Source organism: Mandrillus leucophaeus, unplaced genomic scaffold, assembly GCF_000951045.1.
Source record: "Mandrillus leucophaeus isolate KB7577 unplaced genomic scaffold, Mleu.le_1.0 Scaffold391, whole genome shotgun sequence".
Lineage (NCBI taxonomy): Eukaryota > Metazoa > Chordata > Mammalia > Primates > Cercopithecidae > Mandrillus > Mandrillus leucophaeus.
This window is the reverse complement of record NW_012104154.1, coordinates 627,151-647,803: the sequence shown is the minus strand read 5'-3', so window position 1 is coordinate 647,803 and position 20,653 is coordinate 627,151. Positions and strand designations below refer to the sequence as shown.

Genomic DNA, 20,653 nt, shown 5'->3' with positions numbered 1-20,653 from the left:
AAAAAAAAAAAAAAAAAGAAAGAAAGAAAGAAAAAAGTCCATATGAAGTCCCCAAGAAAAGATCAGGAAAAGAATTCCTGCTTAGAGCATAAATCTGTACCTGACCTCCTAACAGGCTGGAGGGAGGAGAGAGCTGGGGTCCTGTGGATTATACGTGTGTTAACATAGACAGTTCAAGGATGAAGTTAAAAAATATGTTCCCATTTCTCAAATATTGCAAGAGGCCTACTTCTGATTTAATATTGGGTTTCATTCGCATTGTGTATATTCTCCAAAAATGAAGAGAATTTCACCTAGACAAGAAGTTAAGAAAATGTGACTAGGCAGGGTGTGGTGGCTCATGCGTGTAATCCCAGCACTTTGGGAGGTTGAAGTAGGAGAATAACTTGAGGCCAGGAATTTGTGAACAGCCTGACCAACATGGCAAAACCCATCTCTACTAAAAAATACAAAAAGTAGCCAGGTGTGGCAGGCACCTGTAATCCCAGCTACTCGGGAGGCTAGGGCATGAGAATGGCGTGAACCCAGAAGGCAGAGGTTGCAGTGAGCCGTGATTGCACCACTGCACTCCAGTCAGGGTGACAGAGTAAGACTCTGCCTCCAAAAAAAAAAAAAAAAGAAAAGAAAGAAAGAAAAGAAAATGTGGCTAGTTTATCACTAACAGTAGGCTGATTGTGCCTAACACTCACTAGAAATTCCAGCTCATCAAGGAAAATGCTTTGAAGGGCAATCAAAATATCAGTGACCACCACTCCTGTTAGCTAAAACATGCTTTTCATTTGTGAAATATGCAACAGCTTCTCATTCAGTGGTATTCCTAGTGACACTTACCGCAGGATGGGAACCTGGAAGTTGTGGACGACCTCCAAAATTAACATTTCCTGGTTGAGAGAATATGGACCATTACTACTCTATCTGTGGAAACCACTTCCTTTCCCCCCACCCCCTGCAGGTCGGTCAATGAGATCAGGATGTGCTGCTGCTTAAGAAGTGAGCACGTTTTCTGCAGGTACTTCTGACCCTCTTTTACTTTTTCCCGCATGCAATTAAGACAAATAATTACAATTTTTTTAAAAGTTAAAGCAACCAGCTATTTTTTGATTCATGATCTACAAAATTGGAGTGCTTTGATAACGTTATTAATCAATCCGTAAGAAGTCCTCATCCAACCCGAAACTGCAATCAGCTAAGTCGAAAACGAGGCTGATTGTCACTGATACCTCAAACAGTGAGACTCCGGTGTCTCGGGAACTCACCCTGTGTGCCGATTTTTTGACACGGGACAGTAAGAACTCTTAACAAACCATCTGCTTTATAAGAATAATGCTCGACGAGCTGAAAGAGAAAAAAGTAAGAAAGTGTGGTAAATAACAAGGTCAGGAAACAGAGAAATAGTGACTGAGAGCTGCTGACTGACTGTTGGGCTTTCAAAGTGGCCCCAAGACGCGTAAATGCTTTGATGTGCGTAAGTCCACTCCACAAGGGTGGCTGGGGAAGTGGGCCCACAGCTAGGCATCCTCCCTCTTGGGCTAGGGGCAGCAAATTTTTTTTGTAAACAGAAAGTGGTATTTTTGGTTTTTGTGGGCCTCATACCATATCTGTGTCCTTTGTTTACTTATTTATTTATCCAAAACAACATCTTTAAAAGCATAAAAACCATTCTCTTCAAGGACTACACAGAAACAAGCTGAGAGCCAGATTTGGTCTATGGGTTTGCAGATCCCTGGTCTACAGTAAAGAATATTGAAATAGGGTAGTATAGCAATCACCAATTCTCTGTGAAATGGCACTGGGGCCCTGCAGTTGGGGTAGGGTACAGAAGTACCTTACAATGCTGTCAAGAAAAATCAATGAAATCATGCATGGGAAATTGGAATGTATTGCTGGCATTTTTGAGGTAGTTTCCTAAACACAGTCCCTAGAAAATATACAATGAGGAATATATAATTAGAGATGAATGCTATGATCTACCAGGGGAATCAATAAAAACAGTAAAGAGTCTTGGGAAGGACATTCTCCATAATTAGAGATGCTTAACACCATGGTGAGCGCTCAGCCTTTGAAACTGTGAGAGAACGCCACACACACAAGATGCCCTTTCCGGAGAAGGTGAATGAATGGCTGTTTATAAGTGATGGGGCCTGGGACCTTGGAGCATTAAGCTGGCATAGAGGACTCCAGGTGTCCTTGCATTCCAGAAGGCCACATTCCCTGCTCACCTCCCTGATACGCTTTGGGGCATTGAGGGTAGAAAGGTTAAATACTGTTTCGAATCAATAGCGTTAAAAGAAAGAAGCCTGTGGTGAGACATGGCAATGAGCCACAAAATCAAAAGACAATGTAAATGTTGTGACTAACATTTTTTAATATGATCATATTCACATTCAAAAAAGGAGTATTTTTTTTCCCCAATTACAGCACTAGAAACCAAATCACATTTGGAAGTAGTAACTTTAAGTGCTTTAAAGGGGCTAAGGCTCTGTAGTCTCAGTTTTTGAAAAGACAGGATTTTGAGTTGAGTCCTTTCCTCAATATTGACTGCATGTGTGGCCCCAGCTGGGCTTGGGTGAGGACATCCGAATGTGCCTTGATTATGCCCCTCACCCATACATGTTCGAGGTAGCTGGTGCTCTGGGGTGGTGGGGTAGTGGCAGTCAGTTGGCTTTCTCTGTGTCTCTGAACCTACTACAGTTTACAGGATGCTCTGCTAAGATGATGTGTGAAGTACTGTTACTTTTATTTCCTTCATTATCAGCCAGTGTAGCTGTGATGCAAAATTAAGACAAGCAATCTGTGCTCACTGCGATTCAGGGAAAGCAGCGCCGAGCATTATTTTAGTGCTTATTAGTGCCTAAGGAACTTCCAAATTGTGAGTTGTTTCAGGGTTTGCTAGTAGCTGGGTCAGGAATATGCACTTTTTAGACCAGGGCTGTGGCAATCAGTATGAGTAGCAGCCTGGAGCCCGGGGAGTATGCTTTCTAAATTTAGGATGTGCTTCCTACACCGCCTTAGTTTCCACAGAGGGAGACTCGATTTACAATGAGGAGGACACCTGACATTTGCTGTCTAATTCAGCCTCTCACACCACCAACAAAGGCCTGCTTAGCTCTTCCCAGGCCTCCTTCCCTGGGCATCCATTCCTCTATTTTGTGTGTCTTTGTCTGAAAGGCTGTTTTAGGCTGTAGTTAGAATATCCTAGGAATAAATATTTTCTAGCTCTCCAAAAGACGATGTCTTGTTAAACTCTGAACACAGACCTGCACGTACATCACCTTGTGGCACCGACGACTGAGTGGCCCTGAACAAGCCATGGAACCTTCGCTCACCTCACATGACAGCCTCTGGACCAGTGCTTTTCAAACACAGAAGCCACCTGGAGGCTGAAAGTGGGGTCTGATGGGCAGGTGGGACAGGGGCCCAGGTGTGGGGCAGGGGCCCAGGTGTGGATCCAGGTGTGCGTTTCTCATGAGCTCCAGGGCTGCTGCTGGCCTGGGGACCACACCGTGGGGAGTGGGTGGTTCGGTTCCTCTTGTGTCTCAGAGTCCATGGGACAAGAAGCCCCACGTGCCCTGTACTCTACCCACAAGGTGGGGAGAGGAGACCGGGTACCTGCCAGAGTGTGTCGAACTTCTTTCCCTCGGGGATGGAGAGCTTCCCTGTCTTGTCTTTGTCAATGCGATAGTGCAGCACCTTCCCTTCATGCAGCAGGCACAGGGCGTAGGAGCCGTTGTTGTCTCTGGCTCGGATCCTAGAAGAGAGGATGGAGCTGCATCATCCCCAGGCCTGCCAGTCCCCAGGTGGGACCTGGGAGGAAGCACCCTGACCTGAGTGGTCAGCAGCCGCTCCCTGGGGCCTGTCACCCGGCAAGGCAGCCGGAGGGCAGAGTCTGGAGCCTCCAGGTCAAGGGCTTTGCCCAACCCAGGAAGGCCCCGTTTACCACTCAGGGATGATGCCAGTGGGCGAGCTTGCAACAAGGAAATGTTAGCAGGTTGGTGATGAATGGACCATGGCTAAGCTCTAGCAGGGCCCAGGAGCTCTGGGCAGTGGTCAGGAGAGCCTGGTGCTTGATAGCAGTGATGCTGCTCAGGGCAATGAGCACGGGCGCTCCATGGGCCCTGATTACTGTGGAGCCCAATGGACTCATCTTTCTTCACCAGGGCCTGCATTTGGGTCAGATCCAAGATGGACAGCTCCACTACCCGGCTTGGGGTGTGGGCGGGGGTGTTTGGTGGGCATTTTAACCAGCCATCTTCTGGACCAGAGATGGAAGGATATGGAAGCTTCCATCCCCTGGGCCTTCCTCACTCCCTCCCACACTCCCACTGCAGGAAAGGGAGGCAGGGCTGGACTTCAAACACTTTCAAAGGATGATATTGTTGGGTAACACCCCCAGTAGAAGAAAATGACATCCACTGTGGGGTGAAGAGACAGAGCTGAAACCAGAGCTGTGCTGGCCGTGCTGAGCAGCCAAGGCTCTGTCTTCATAGTCATGCTGGGCGACCCTCAGTACCACCCCCTGCCCTGGGTCCTGGTGAACAGAGACACGGGAGTCTGATGCCAGGCAGGGAGCAACACTCCCACTGCAGTGTATGCGACGCGAGGGACTCACGGGGAGGTGAGAGATCCCCTGGAAGACCTGTAGGACTTGGGGAGTTCGAGGTCCCGGTGGAGGCTGAAAAGGCGTGAAATGGGTGCGAATCCCCCAGTTTAGCTTCGTAGTGACACCCACAGTCCCATTCTCCCCTCTCCACAGCTGCAGCCCTTTGGATCATGAGATCCTAGGTTCTGAGGGTGAGTCATGAAGGCCTAGGAAGCCCCTTTGGCCTCTGCATTTTCTAAAATGAGGAAGCTGAGGTCCAAAATTGTTAAGCCGCATGCCCAAATGCACTGTACTTGGGGCAGAGTTCAAGGGTGCCCAGCTGCCTTGGGACATCTGGGTACTGGGGAAATTTCTGATGCCTCCTCCTGGTTGCAAGAGGTCAGATACATGGCCACAGGGAGAGTTGAGATGGCCTTCAGAACTGGACATGGCCACGCTTTCCTGTCCCTTGCCATGGAGACTCATCTCAAAAAGCTAACCCAAGGCTTGAAAGCTGAACGACGGCATGGGAGGAGTGAATTTCAGAATAAGTGTCTTTTCTAGCGGTGCTTGGCTGTGCACAGCGCCCCACAGCTCAGGGCAGCTGGCCAGGGTGCAGGACACACATCCAGGTTCTCTGTGGTCTCAGCAGGTGGCTGTGCTGAAACCTTCTTACTGTGAGAACAGCCTCTTCCTCCCAACAACCAAGTCGTCAGCACCCGAGGTGTGAGCTCCCTTTTCACAGCCACATGGCTGATTACAGCCAGCAGTTAGTGATGGTTAAAAACAACACAACACAACACAACAAACAAAAAACCATACTGTCATCTTTTTATATAAAGAGAGAACTGAGTCTGCTTTATAGGGAGAGTATCTTATAAAGCGAGACTATTTATGTTTATTCGATACACATCCATGGCTTATAGTTTGAAGGTGTAAAGAGCTATCCAAATACCACAGCAGTAAGAGTGGATGCATATACCTATAAAAGTTGGCCTTGAAAGAATGGTGACAATATGCCACTCCAAAGTATTTCCTATCATTTAATCTTTTACGTCTGTGACCTCAAGGTCATGGAGATAATACATGGGATCTGAACCAGGTGCAGTGGCACACACCTGTAATCCTAGCACTTTGGGAGGCCAAGGCAGGAGGATTACTTGAGCCCAGGAGGTCAAAGCTGCAGTGAGCCAAGACTGCACCATGGCACTCCAGCCTGGGCAACAGAGTGAGACTCCATATTTACAAAAAAAAGATAGTAGTAACAAATGGGATCTGAACTCTGGTTTCTGAATCCACGTCCAATCTGCTGTACTCCATCTTGCCCTATGTCTTGATTGACATTTTCTTGTTAAAAACTGAGACAGACAAGCACAGACTGCCCTGAGAGATGATGCCATCAACCTCATTAGGCATCTGGCAAATACGAATGAAGACCACAGGAAAGTACCATTCCACGCTCTTCAGACTGGTGGAAGTTAGAAAGATCGTTCTAAGTGCTACTGAGAGTGGGGAGCAGCAAGGCCCCTCCTACGTTGTTTGTGGGAACATAAATGGCTTACCCACTTTGGAAAACAATTTGGGACGGTCTCCTGAAACTGAACCTATTCATTCACAGCCCTCGTGAATGAGCAGTTCCACCCCTAGGTGTACGAAATGTGTGCACCATACACTACAGGGCTACTTACAGCAGCTTCATCTGTGCTTATCAAAAACTGCACATAACCTAAGTGTTCACTGACCACAGAGCAAGTAAATTGTAGGAATTCACACAATACAATATTATAAAGCAAGAAAATGAGCAAATGGTAGCTATACAAAGCACAGATAAGTCTCACAAACATAAAACACACTTCATGCTTCCATATACACAAAGTCCCCAAACAGACAAAAGCCACCTGTTTTATTTAGTGAGGTACACCTAGGTGGTAAAACTAAAAAAACAAACACATGAAAAATAACAACAAAAAAAGCAAGGGCGTGATGAACACAAGAGTTCAGGAGGTGGTGCCTCCCAGGAGGCCAGCCAGGCAGACGGGTGTGAGTGCGTGAGGGCGGAGGGGCTCCGGCAATGCCGGGTGCATTTCATTTCTTGACTGGGTTGTGTTTGCTTGATAATCATTCATTAAGTTGTACCTATTTAGTTATGCACTCTTCTGTGTTTTATATTTCACAATAAAAGCAGTATAAAAAGAGAGCTGGTACCAGGAGGAAACAGAGAGCAACCCAGAGGAAACAGAGAGTGCTCTTTGCTTTTGAACCAGGAGTTTCTGCAAAGGCCCCACTTCCTTGAGGCTCCTCAAGAGGCCAGGTTCTGCAGGCGATCCCCTCTCTTCCTGTGCTCCACCAAGCAGTCCCGGCCAGCTCCCGGCAACAGGTAACTGGAAGGTACAGGGACTGACCATGGACACGCAGCCTGAGTAGCCCCCGTGGCAGGTGGCAAGAAACAAGAGCAGGGAAAGGAAACCCACAGGCCCAGCATCTGTAGGTGGCAAAGACCAGAAGGCTCGTGACATTAACCACCAGCAACTGTGAAGTATCCGCTGGCTGCAGGCAGATCCTGGACCAGGGCTATTTTTAATTTCACATAGGAGACAAACTGATTTGGAAGCCTTGCTCCTCCTCCTGGCTGTGTCCTGTTACTGAGAGCTTTGCCCTGGTGGTGGCATCAGCACACCCAGCCAGGCTTATGGCTCCACAGACACCCAGAGCAGGCGTGCACACAGGCAGGGCTCCCGGCTCCTGTCTGGTTTGTCGCCTTCCGCCTTCAAGGTCAACTGGCCTCAGGCTGTTCACAGAAGCCTTTAATATTTTTTCCCAGTAATTGTCTTGGGAGGAGTAAGTGAACAGATTTGTGTTTTGCTATTGCAAAGCCTGAGATTTCCAGGGCTGGAGCTCGAGATGATGCTGAGAAGCTGTCCTAACTGGTTTTGAGACAGTCCTTGACCTGCGGCACGGCTGCTTTCCCAGGGTGGGCAGAGTTGGCCTCTGGGGTGAGCAGGCCTTGTGCCTCACAGATATTAGAACACTATGCAAAGGTGAGGCGTGTTGACTCTGCTGGGGCATGGCCTGGAAGGGCCGGACTCCTCTACTCTCCTGCACCCTCCTGGGGGGACAAAGAATAGACAGAGGTGATGCCCGGGCACCAAGGGGAAAGTGAGGATCCAAGAAGTAGTGAGACACTCAAGGCGGCCTCCCCAGGGCTACTGGGGACACTGCCTGTATCTGCTGTAGACAGAATAGAAAAACCAGGCCCATTCCAGCCCACTAGGTGTTCTCATTTTCCCCTGCCGTTTGTTTGTTTTTTCTCCTTTTTCTCTCAAAGGAGACTTTAATCAGCATCAATGAAGTGATATTGACATCAGATCACAACTCTCTTTGAACTTTCAACTTCAGACAGGTCATGACTCTTTATGATGACCTAGGTCTGCAAAACCACGTGTGTCAAATAAAATGTCATACTTTGATCAGTTACGGCAGCATATGAGAGCACTGCTGGAGCGGAATTTTTGTTGTGGCAAAGGAGGCTTGTGACAGCCAAACAGTCTCATTCATCAATGAACAAGGAGAAGGTTTTTCCTAAGCCGCAAATTCACTTTTGAAATTGAAGTATAGGACAAAAAGTGAGCTGAAACTTGAACAGCCAAAAGTAAGTGGCAAATAAGAGCAATTAAAGTGGGTTTGGCCAAAGGGCCAATGCTAATCTCAGCACGGCAGTGGACAGGGACAGAATCTCAGGCCAGCAGCACAGTGAGCACCTGGATGTGGGATTCCCACCTTAAAGCAAGGGCCTGTGAAGAGGAAATCCCCCTCAACTCTGGAGGAAAGCGTTCCCGGCATTGGATACTCAAGATTCCCACAGATGAATATTAACCAGGCACAAGCTCAGAAAGATCACTGAAAATATAAGGAAGCGTGAGTTATGAGAAAAGGGATAGGGAGGGAAAGAGAGAGGAAAAGATAGAGATTTACATCCTCCAAAACTTTCAGTAGTAGAATAATCAGATATAGAATATAAACTATGAAATGTTTAACAAAATAAAAAATGGAACTATGGAAATTAGCAACCAACAAAATACTCTAAAAATACCCCAGAAATATTTGAAAAACAAACAAACAAACAAACAAATAGAACTGCTAGAAATTTTCTAAAAAATGTAAAAGTTTCTACAAATAGAGGCATTTTCAAAGTTAACTTTATTGGAACCAGTCCAATAATAAAGTATTTGGGCATTTTGCAGGAATTGCAACTGCAAATGTAGTTATAGACCCTCCAATGAACTATGAAAATCTCAAATGATCAGAGTTGTTAACCTAGCCCAGGTAGGTAACAGGTATCTCAAACAGGCTCACACCATATCCCCAGACCAGCAGCATCAGCATCATTTGAGAACTTGGTAGGAATGCAAATGGCTGAGTCCTTATGCAGACCTGTGAATTAAAAACTCAGGGGATGGGAGGCAGAAATCTGTGCTTTTGCCGGCCCTCCAGATGGTTCTCTCTCTCTCTCTTTCACACACACACACACACACACACACACACACACACACACACACACACATTCACTCACTAGCTCATTTGATTACGGGCTCCATGGGTGACCCTGCAGGATAAACCAATGAACAATAAGAATAGATAGTCCAGAGAAGTTTGTACCCCATTTTTTTATGCAGTTGAGGACCAGAAGATGCAGTGATTCTGGCTCTCTAAGAAAAAGGGTTGTGTCCATCAGAATCAGGGGTGTGCAAATCAGAGCCATACAGCCCTCATCCAGGAGCAGGCCCTGGGTGGGACCCAGCTTGGGGACACTAGATAACATACTTGTCACCTTGAACATCAGAACAACACCTCTCACCAGTGTCCATACCCTTCACCTCCCCACCCCAGCATGTGGCTTGCATGGCAGGTGACGCCTTGCTTTGGAAACAGGTGTTATTAATCCTTTGCAGTGCAAGTGGGACTCAGTATAAGGGAGTCATAAAAAATTTATTTACGTATATCCCATTTCTCTGAGAAATTGAGACAGTTCCTAAGGACATACACTTTAGTATTCTATATGACCAGGAAACAACCCTAAATTAGGATAAAGCATGGGAAATGGATGCAGTACTTTAAGTTGGGCTCCACAGGTTGTGCACAGGTCCACAGGAGATGATATGCAGCTGTGGTTCTCAAGTAAGAGTGTGTATGTGTGTGTGTGTGTGTGTGTGTGAGAGAGAGAGAGAGAGAGAGAGAGAGAGAGATGGCAGCGTGGAGGGGGAAGAAGTGAGAGGATGGGACTGTGTGCAGATGTTAGGGAAAGGAAGGGGAGAAGAGAGGTGGAGACAACGAGTGTGTCTTACTGCACCTGGAACTTGGCTAGTACAAAAGGGATGACTCAAAGATTACACTGCTTATTTCTTCTCAAAAGGGACAGGGGAAAGAAGGTCAGGAGGCCACATGAATTTCAGCTGCAGAGCACACAACAAGCCACACAGGGATTCGATGGTGGCATGGGGGCCGGGAACGGGTGGCTACCAAGGCCTCTGAGGGCAAATTGCACTCGCAGTTGGTCTGTGCTCTGAGGGCTTTCTGCGCTATCTTTTTATCCTGTCCTGCACACTTGGAACAAGGGCTTCCTGCTGATTGTTTTAACTAATGTATTGAAGAGCTGTCATGGAAAGGAGCACTTCTAGGGTCCCAAGAGATCATGTACAGCAACTGTGGCCTGAGTAGAGTACATCAGGCCCACTTAGCTGCAGGGGACAGTGATGTTCTTGCAACTTTAGGACCCACCAAACCTGTAGGCTTCCCACCCTCCTCACTCACTCTTCAACATGCGTGTCTCTCAGATTGCTGAGGCTCACAACCTCCTGGGCTTCCTCTCCGACTCAGTTTCTCTCCAGACATCTGCAAACTACTGGGCCTGATCACAGCCCTGCTCTCCAGATGCCTCTCCTGCTGTGAGCCCTCAGAGCAGCTGCCCTGTTTCATGCTGCATACTCAGGGCAGCCAAGCAGTCAGGGTCTCTCTTAACACCCCATGGTGTGGCCTGGGGCAGCCACGCGCCACTCCCTCCACCACCCGGCCAGTCTGCCTCCATCCAGGAAAACTCTGCCACCATCCATAGAATCTCAGGGCACCAGAATGGTCTCAGGGCACCACGTGACTGTGACCATGACATGATGCTGTCTCCTGGGGCTCGGACTGGGGCTCTGGAGATGTCCGGGCTCCTGAACGCCCACTCGGCATCCACTGCTTCACTTCCCTCCCTCTCCCGCAGGCATCCAGGCCTGCCCTGGCCTCCACACCCATGCTACCCCTGAATCTCTTGCGGCCTTGCTTTTGTTGCCTCTGCCTGGTGAGGTGTCAAGCTCTGCCAAACCAAGTCAGCCCACTTGCTCTGACGGCCACTTCCCAGTTCCTACAGTTAGCGACACACAAGATGATCATCCAGCCTGGGCACCTGAGACAGGCCCGATGACCCATGCTGTCCCTCCTCCTATCCAAGTAGTGGCCTCCGTTCAAGTTAGCAGCCAGAATGTTCCTTTACCCAGAGAAATTTTTCCCACCAAGACGATGTTCTAGGTGCTGGGTTGCACTTGTGAAGGCAGCAGCCCAATCTCTGCCCTTGTGCATCCAGAGCAAGTGGGGGTGGGGACAATAAACAAGTAAATGAAAACAAAATAAAGATCATGCTGGGTAGGCACAGTGTCGTGGTGAAGAGGACCTACTGCCAAGCACCGCAGACTCTGCAGCCCGTCAGCTTGCATTTATCATCTTCCCCCTGCAGTCAAAGTCCGGTGAGGGCAGGGAATAAGGTCTGACTTAGTCCCCACAGTATCCAAGTCCTATCACAATGCCTGCTGCATGTCTGGTTGAAAACATGTCTATTTTGTTGAATGAATGACTATTTTTTAACTTTTTTTTTTTTTTTTTTACACAGTACATTTCTAAAGTCAGAAGGTAGAAACTGTAGTTAAAATGGAATTGGTGACTTACTGGTTGGACGACTCTGTCCACAGATCTGAAATACTACCTTTTATTTTTAACATTAACTGAGCTATTTGGAGAGCAGCCACTTACGTGTCTTAAAGGTCACCTTGGACTTATTCTTGGCTTTGTAAGATTTACAAGGACTCTTAGCCAAAAACAATAAAATATTTACCTGGATACTAAACGCAAAGAAAACGACACTTCCATCTTTAAAATTTTGCCCAGCATGGACTCTTCAGAGCATTTCCATCCTAAGATCATTTATAAGATGAAATGAAGGACACATCCCATTACATTTTAGCAGAGTAACGTGTGTGGGAGAATTGGCTGTGCACAATGGCAATAAACCACATTGTGTGAACCAAGTGGATGAGGGTCAGAGATGAGTTGATCACAGCCTCCTCCAGACCAAGAGGAGCCCAGCAATGTGACTGCATGGCCGTAGGTTTTGCACAGATTGTAAAAGATATTTTAGTCACAGCCAGGGAAGATCACTCTGTTCTACTTTAACCTCCCCTCCCAAATTTGACAAGGATTCTAAAAATGTACATGCTATTACTAATAATGAAGTGTGAACCTAGAGGAAGGAGTGAATAGTCTCTTTTTCTATATATAGACAAATATATTAATAAATTATTGTTGAACTAAGATGCAGTCAAACACAGTGAAATCAAGGACATGGAGGAAATAAAAGGCGTTACAGAGACGTGTCAGGCAATTAAGTAAAATATGACATTATCTTTTCTAAATTTTGTATGCTTGTAGTATTTACTAGCCTTTAAAAAATTCTAATTTATTGAATTTTTTTCTTAGTCTAGAAAATATGCTCTATTGTATGCCTAATTTTATATTTTTTCAAAAATAAGAGGGTCTTCAAATTGTGTATGCTTCGGACCCCTCAATCCTGGATCCTCCCTTTTGGGGAAGGGATATATAATTTTTGGAAAGTAAGCTTTGTTTCCTTTTTCTAACAAATTCATTTTTCACAGACAGCTGTGACTAGCTTCTCAAAATAGCAACCTGTGCTGTCATACAAGGCCTCTGGGGGCAGGGGCTCTCCCTCCCCACTCAGCACCTCTCCCTAGACTTAGTCCCTGATGTCACCAACGAGGCAGCACTCTGACCCTCACCCACCGAATGTGGACTGGAGGACTCCCCCTCTAGTGCTCGCTTCTAGCCAGCTAGACCCCAGACAAGGGCAGGGCCGCTATGGCAAAGGCCAGGTGATGAACATCACCTCCAGAAACGCCACAGGCGACTGCGATGGACAACCACTGGCCCATACTGCCCAACCCCTCCACGAACAGCCTCTGTCTATATTCGTGATTCTTCAAGCACATGTGCAAAGGCCCTGTAACTACCTTCTCAGAGTCACTCCTGAAAGGTGTGGGTTAGCTGTGTGGACAGGACACAAGAGAGGGGAAAGCTGATGGACACCTCTGTGTATTCTGAGATTTCACACGGACATGGACATCCCCGGGTGCTGCACCTTGCACGGGGAATAGGGAGGGGCCCATGGTTGTGGAGTCTCTGGAGATGGATTTGGTTGCTGGCTGCTGTTTCTGCTTAGCCGCAGACAACATCAGGGACCTGGTTTTGCCTTCCAGCCTTGGACAAGCTCCTCCACAGCTGAGTTCTTCTTTGAAAAACAAGAAATTTCGCCCCCGTAAGTGGTAAATGCCCTCTGGCTCAGGTGTACTGTCACTGTAAGTGGATTTCACGTATAGTTCCTGAGGAGAGAAAACTGGGAGCCGAGTTGGACAGCATCTCCCAGACGTAATCTGCTTCTATCATCTGCATTTTGAACTGCATTACCGAGGATTTATAATCTGATCTAGCTCTCTGAAATATGTTGCCTTACCCTCAGTGTTTTCAAGGTCTGTTGGAGCAAAGGCATTTTGCGATGGCCATGGAGGGTGCATGTGTTTCAGGAATTCTTTTGTTTTTTTTTACCTTTTAGTCCAGTTCTTACTAATGCCGCTTTCCACATAAAGCGATTCTCAGGCTGAAATGCTGGCATCTGAATGGTGGAGACCGCATATTGGTACTCACGATGGAAGTGTGAAGAGTAATTGCTGGGATTTTGTTTACCCGTATTATCCACCAAACTAGTAAAATCCTGTTAGTTTATGGCTTGCAATGCAAAAATAAACTTCCAACCCCCTCTGTGAAATAATAATAATAATTTTTTTTTTTGAGATAGAGTCTTGCTCTGTTGCCCAGGCTGGAGTGCAGTGATGTGATCTCGGCTCACTGCAACCTCCGCCTCCTGGGTTCAAGCAGTTCTCCTGCCTCAGCCTCCTGAGTAGCTGGGACTACAGGCACGCGTCACTACATCCAGCTAATTCTTGTATTGTTAGTAGAGACAGGGTTTCACCATGTTAGTCAGGATGGTCTCGATATCTTGACCGTGTGATTGCCCGCCTCCGCCTCCCAAAGTGCTGGGATTACAGGCATGAGCCACCGTGCCTGGCAGAAATAATTATTCTTTATGTAAGTCTGTCACTTCATAAAAGCAAAAGCTTAGTGTGAATCCTTTTATGGCCAGACAGTGACTCTCACTGTATATATTCACAGCCACAGAGTGGAAACAAACACCTACGGCAGACTGAAGAACAGAAGGGAAGGATAAGGGAGACCTGCCTGGTTTTCCCACCTGCAGAAGAATGACTCACCTGCAGAGGCCACGGTACACCTGTGATGCAGGGACGGGAAGAGTTTGCATGGAGGACCTGACATTCAGTGTATGTTACTGATGCATCCAAGTGTAGTCCAGGTCACTGTAGCGGGAGGGGGATGAAGTTGCTTCATTCAGTGCCAAGCACCATGCAGAGGGCCTTCAGTTTATGATACTCTATAACCCTGAATGACTCTGAGAGTCAGAGATGACATTAAAGCTATTTTACAGACAATAAAGCTATTTTACAGACAAAGAAATGAAGGAGACAGATCACTGAGTAAGTTGCTCAAGGTCCCATAGCTGGTGATACGGTGGAGCCAGCATTTGGGGCCAGGCAACCCGAACGATATGTTGTTAACAGTCCACACGGCCTCCTACCCAGAGAAAGCAAATCTTACAAACCATGGAGTGCACAGTGTCATGTTTTTATATTTCTATATCTATTGCTGTGTCCCTGCATCTATCCATCAGTAATGATTTAAGAGGAGGTAGAAAGGTGCAAGAATCCCCATTCCTTCCCCAACACAGACAGGTGTGGGGCTGTCCCCACACAGAACTGCAGTGGTATGACTACATGTCAGGAAGTGGAAAGCAAAAACGAGCAGGGAGATGGAGAATGGGTCCAAACAATTCATTGATTTAGGCGACAGGCATTCATTGAACACCTCCTAAGGGCCAGCCCACAGGCCTGTACAGGACCCAGGTCAAAGCACAGTGGGTGGGGTGGACAGGAGATCAGAACGGAGACAAGCTGACTGATGCTCAGGCATGAGAAAGTGAAGGCCCTGAAATCACAATGAAGAAATCAACACATTTGGTTTGCAAATACATGAACACGCACACCTCCCTACAGCAAACCGGTGTAGACAGGCAGAGCCCACCGAATGTCAGCTGACCCTGGCCCTTTGCTTCCTAAAGACAGCCCCCCAACTCGCCCAAAGTAGGGTCCTCCCAGTGCCGTGAGTGCTCTGCAACCTGGCCCCCAACTCCACCCTTCTCCATTCACTCTGTGCCAGTGACACTGGCCTCTGTGGGTGCCCAGGTCCCCAGGCACACTCCTTCCACAGGGCATTTGAATGTGCCATTCCCTGGGCAGGGATGTGTCCTCGCTGCCTTCAGGCCTCTTCTCAGTGGCCTCCCTCACAGCAAGGCCCATCCTCTCCACGCAGCAGAAACAAGCCCCAGCATCCCGACCCCAGTACGCTCTACACCCTTACTTAAATGCAGTCTTTCCCATTGTTCAGTGTCCTTTCTCCCACTGAAATGCAGGCTCCACAAGGGCAGGGGCTTGCTGATTGACTTCTCCCTTCCCAAAGTCCAGAATGGTGCCTGGCACTTAGTGCTTCAAGCAACTACAGACTCCAGTAACGTTGGTCCATGGATGGATTAGCTGACATGATGGTTGGAAAGCAGACATGGGCACATTCTTTAGGAGAATCTAAATGAGGGCCCAAGAAGAACGGTGGGAGAAAAACAGCCGCTGGCTCAGTGAGGACATCCAGCAGTGACTGGAATCTAGTTCTCACTCCAAAGACCTTGTGCTGTGGCTATTCGTTGCAAATAATGGACTTTCATAAAACTGTCTGCAAGTAGGGCAGATTTGGATGATTCAAAACCAGGTGTGGGACTTCCTGCAGCGTTGGCCTGACCCCACAGGGGAGTGAAGGACAGACTCCCGCAGTGGATCAGGAGCTGACGCACTCACACCGAAACGGCAGCCACAGCATCTGGTGATGGTTCACAAGAGTTCCCTGGAGGCTTTTAGCTCTATTTCCCATGAAAGAAACACACAAAGAAACACTTCCAAAGATGAAAGAATCTGGACCAACATCTAGGCAACCTGGACTTGGGAGACATTGCATTCAGGGATGCACACTGTGCCCCATGCTGGAAGCATGGTAGATTTGGACTGTATTCAGTACAGTGGCAAATTCTCCATGCTCTCCACAAGCATACACAACCATATTCAAACACTCACAGGATAACACACCCCCTACACTGCAACAAGGAATGTTTACACACTTGGCAATAGCTAAGAACCCCAGCCAGGTTCTGTAGGAGATGAAAGGTTGTCATGAGGTGAAATTGCCAGATGGTAAAGCCTTCCAGGATATTTCCTCACATTTTCTCTGTTAAAAACACCGTAAGATACCCTGACAAGGAGACTTTCCTGGTCCTCATGATGGAGAAAGAGCATTGAAGAGAGAAGAAAAGCTACACCGGTGATGACCACATGTACTGTGCTGTGTACATGGTGTGCGTTTTCACTGAATCCTCAAGACGGTCACAGACCCAGAGGAGCAGAGCCTGAGAAAGTTCCCCTTGGCCTAACGTTCTTCAACCATCATGGGAACATGGGTTCTGAAGCTAGGTCTTGCTGCTCAGGTTTAGCTCTACTCTTCGCTCTCACTAATACCCTGCCTGATGCCAGGCCTGGGCATGGGGTGCTATGCACTGCCAGTCCACAGGTGAGCCCTGCAGGTGTGAAGGGAGCACAGGAAGGTGGGGGACTGAGCTGTGGACAACACAAGGGAGAAAGCCTTGGAAGCTATTATCTGGGAGGTTGGCGATTATGGGGTGATAACTGGGCAACTGCAATATAAGGTAGAATAGGAACCCAGGAGAAGAGGACAGCTAAGGAGGGGGCACTTGGTGAAAATGCAGAAGCCCAGACTCCTTTCCCACAGGCCCATGCCTGGTTAGCTCTGACTCCAGCTGAATAGGAAGCACAGCAAGTTTGAGACTCTCTTGCATAAACCATAAGCCCCAGTGTCAGGTGCATGTGCTGTGAGGACACGAGATGTCAGTCTGCACAGGGCAGATAGAGAACAAGGTATGTTCGGCAAATAAGAGCTTTACCTCCCAGCCTTCCGCATGGGGTTTATACACGTCCCCTGGAAAGGAAGGAGAGAGCAGAAATCATGGCCATGAAGGGTGCAACTACTGTTTTCAGGAACAGACAACTCTGAATAAAGAAATGGCTTTGTGGCTGAAGAGGCTATGAGCAGGCTTCTTAACCAGCAGGAAGCTGGCCAACCTCATCGTGCGGATTATGCTATTTTGGGCTGACTTCATATGCCAAGATGCTATGTGCATGGCTCCATGACATTCATGTTGGAAATTACTGCTGAGAAGATGGTAAGAGGCCAAACCTCAGCAAAAACAGCCATAGGTGCCTCCAGTGAGGGGCAATGTCTTCCCTCCCCACAGCGTTCTGCTGCTGCGTGGGGCTGCATCCCAATAAAGACTATCGCTGTAGGCACCGCCGCGTGGCAACCTGGGCCACTCTTCCTTCTTCTTTTTTTTTTTTTTTTAATAGTATTGTGGTCAATTTCTTTTCTCCTCTTTTTTCCTTCTTTTGAGACAGGGTCTCACTATGTTGCCTCAAACCATAGTGAGATCACAGTGAGGATCAAGTGATCCTCTTGCCAGGAGTAGCTGGGACTACAGGTGCGTGCCACTGCACTCAGCTAAGATCATTTTTGAAATACAAGGTATGACAGTCAAGTCTGAGGAAATTCCTTTGACTAGATGGACATGCAGAGAAAACACTTCTAAATCCAGGAAAAGTTTACAAAGTCAGCTGGGGATTCGCCAATTGCCAAACCATGAGGCTGCATCGCTGGTTCTGGTTATGCTTCCAAGGTAAGCACCTCTGTAAGGACACTGAGAGGTGACCAGGGGATCATTTCCCCCAGAGACAGCCGCCCCACTGAGCCACCTTGACCAGGCACCCTCGAAGGAACAAGGTCGACATCTCCCAAAGACAGTTCTTTACCTTCTCTGGACAACTGACTGACCACGTTGGCCTGTATCTCAGAACCTTCTACAATTTAGATTTACACTGAACCAGTGAGGATAACAAACAGAACCCAGGATTCAGACAGACCCTCTAATGATTGTGGGCCTAAGGCTGAAGCCCACAAACCCGCACTCACCACTCATGGACGCTACTCCCAGGAAACTTTCCTGAACATCTTTCGTGTTAGCATCTTGTTTCATGTAAAAATAGAAGTAAAGTCTGAGATCAAGGGGGTAGTTTGAGTGAAAAAAACTGCAGTATTTTAATTTCAGTTGGATAACCACAGAATTTGCTATGCATCCTATAATTTGCCATTAAAAGGAGAATATGGGGCTGAATCACATTTTCTTTAAACGTTGTGTCCCTCGGTGCCCAAAAAGAGTGTTCATTTTAGAGTTAGACTGGGCAAAATAAACACTGGGTCACAGGTGATAGCTTTAGTTAGAAATGTCTTTAGGACAGGCCAGCATGCATGTTGTCAAACGACAATGTATGGCCCCTTCCCAGGGTCATGTGAGGCCAGTCACAGGGAAGCTGAATTATTCCCAATTGTCCCCACAGGCCTGGTGGCAGGAGGTGAGGGGGAAGGCACAATACTCACAGGAACTTTCCGTTTGTCTTTGATCCTATCAGGACAATTTGCTCAGACTCTTCTCGAGAGATTTTTCCATGGAACCAAGGCATTTTTTCATGGGCTGTGGTGGCGATCAGCTTCTCCAGCTGAGGCTTCTGGCTGATGATGGCCTGCTCCAGAGCCTGACCCTGCCACGTGGAGAGCAGAGCAGAGTGAACCACACCGAGGAAAAATGAAAATGATGCAGAAGGCATTTCCAGTCTGTCTCGAGTCCTGGCATGGTAAAACAGGATCAAACCTTATTCACTCATTCATGCAGTAAATAAAACCAGAAAGATCTTTACACATTACTTAAGTACTTTCAAGTGTATAAATAAAAAGAATATGGCTGGGCACAGTGGTTCACACTTGTAATGCCAGCATTTTGGGAGGCCAAGGTGGGTGGATCACTTGAGGTCAGGAGTTCGAGAGCAGCCTGGCCAGCATGGTGAAACTCCATCTCTACTAAAAATACAAAAATTAGCCAGGTGTGGTGGCACGTGCCTGTAATCCCAGCTACTTGAGAGGCTGAGGCAGGAGAATCGCTTGAACCTGGGAGGCAGAGGTTGCATTGAGCTGAGATCATGCCACTGCACTCCAGCCTGGGTGACAGAGCAAGACTCTGTCTCAAAAAATAAAAAATAAAATAAAATAAAACATACATATCCTTTGCTGTGGCAATCCCAACCCTTTCAAAGTTTATCCTGCAGACATTGCATATGAGCATAGTATACGATAGGTCTAAAGCAATGTTGTTAGCAGCGTTTATTCATAAACAGCAAATGTGTTCATCAATAGGTACTAATTAAATAAATTACGGTGCATAGCAGGTGACACCAGATAGCCAAAGAACAGGTGATGCAGCTTCATGAGTGTTGACACAGAAAGTTCTGCAAGAGATATTAGGAAGCCATAAAATCAAGTGCCTATCAGTGTGTCTAGTAGGACCTTGTCAGATAAATAGAAACCAGTCAACACCTATCAATGCCTCTCTGAAAAGGCCCTCCATGCACTGGGTAACGGTGGTTCCCTGTGGTGGAGAAACCCACATTGCTGGCACAAAGGGGCCCACCCTCTCAGCTGTGGCTGTGAAAGGGGAAAGACTCGTATTAGAGAGAGGCACTTTTTGGTCAAAGTTGATGCTTCAGGAGGTGGTTGTGTTATTTGGGCACACCGGGTACATAGGCATAGGTGTTGCATGTAGCCAGGAAGTCTGTGTGGGGTCACAGGGCCCCCTGGGTCCAGGGAGCAGGACCAGCTGTGGCGCACCTGCAGGTTCCATGTCTGCTTCACATATTCCCTGATGAGGTTTTCCTTCAAGTCCTCAAAGGGCCCAGTCTTGGGCTGCACCCCCTGGGGCCGGTTGAAGGGCTTCTTCAGGAGGCAGACCAGGCCATCAGACTCCTGCGAGTGGTAGTGGCAGAGGTCGGCGGGGCTGGCGTGGGTCCTGCCGCCGGCGATGGCGTAGGTGCCGTTCAGCTCCCGCTCGATGGTGTAGTGGTGTGCCTTCCTCCCGTGCGCCACGGACAGGGCGAAGCCGCCCAGGTAGTTGCGGCTCTGGCGCAGCAAATAGAGCCCATCGCTCATGCCCCCCTGGACCAGGTAATCTTCTGCCTCCTCCCGGGTGATGTTGCCGAAAAAGAAGGGCAGGTGGTTGGCGTTGTCAGCCATGCCGCTGCTCGCCATGCTTCAGAGGCCGGAGGGCACACGCCTACGCAGGTGTCCCCCTGGGCAAGACAGAGACAGAGAACTTTGGTGAGGAACCCACGTGGCAGGGAACATTTGCTAAAACCACCCAAACTCTTTCAAAGCGGAGACAAACCCTTCCAGCTCTGAACAGACACTTCCCTCTTTGGCCCTCCCAACACACAGTTGTCTTTCTGTTCACATCATTACAGTTTCCAGCATGCCTTCTAACTAAGCTAAAATCAGAGTATTTGATGGAAGTGACCAAATTAAATAATTATTTTTTTGTCGGCGGGGTGGGGAAGGACAAAGAATTCT

The 20,653-nt window shown here is 47.8% G+C and overlaps 1 protein-coding gene across 1 annotated transcript in view; it reads right to left on the bottom strand.

Annotated features, from left to right (window-relative positions):
- SYK (spleen tyrosine kinase) overlaps positions 1-20,385 on the bottom strand; it is a 52,773-nt gene extending 32,388 nt beyond the window's left edge. The window contains exons 1-5 of the mRNA XM_011991203.1: positions 19,919-20,385; positions 18,638-18,798; positions 3,610-3,748; positions 1,257-1,335; positions 832-881 (exon numbers count right to left, since the gene is read on the bottom strand). Coding sequence (XP_011846593.1) covers positions 832-881; positions 1,257-1,335; positions 3,610-3,748; positions 18,638-18,798; positions 19,919-20,335 — 846 coding nt within the window. The 5' untranslated portion in view covers positions 20,336-20,385. The remainder of the gene's footprint in view (positions 1-831; positions 882-1,256; positions 1,336-3,609; positions 3,749-18,637; positions 18,799-19,918) is intronic.
- Between the last annotated feature and the right edge of the window lie 268 nt (positions 20,386-20,653).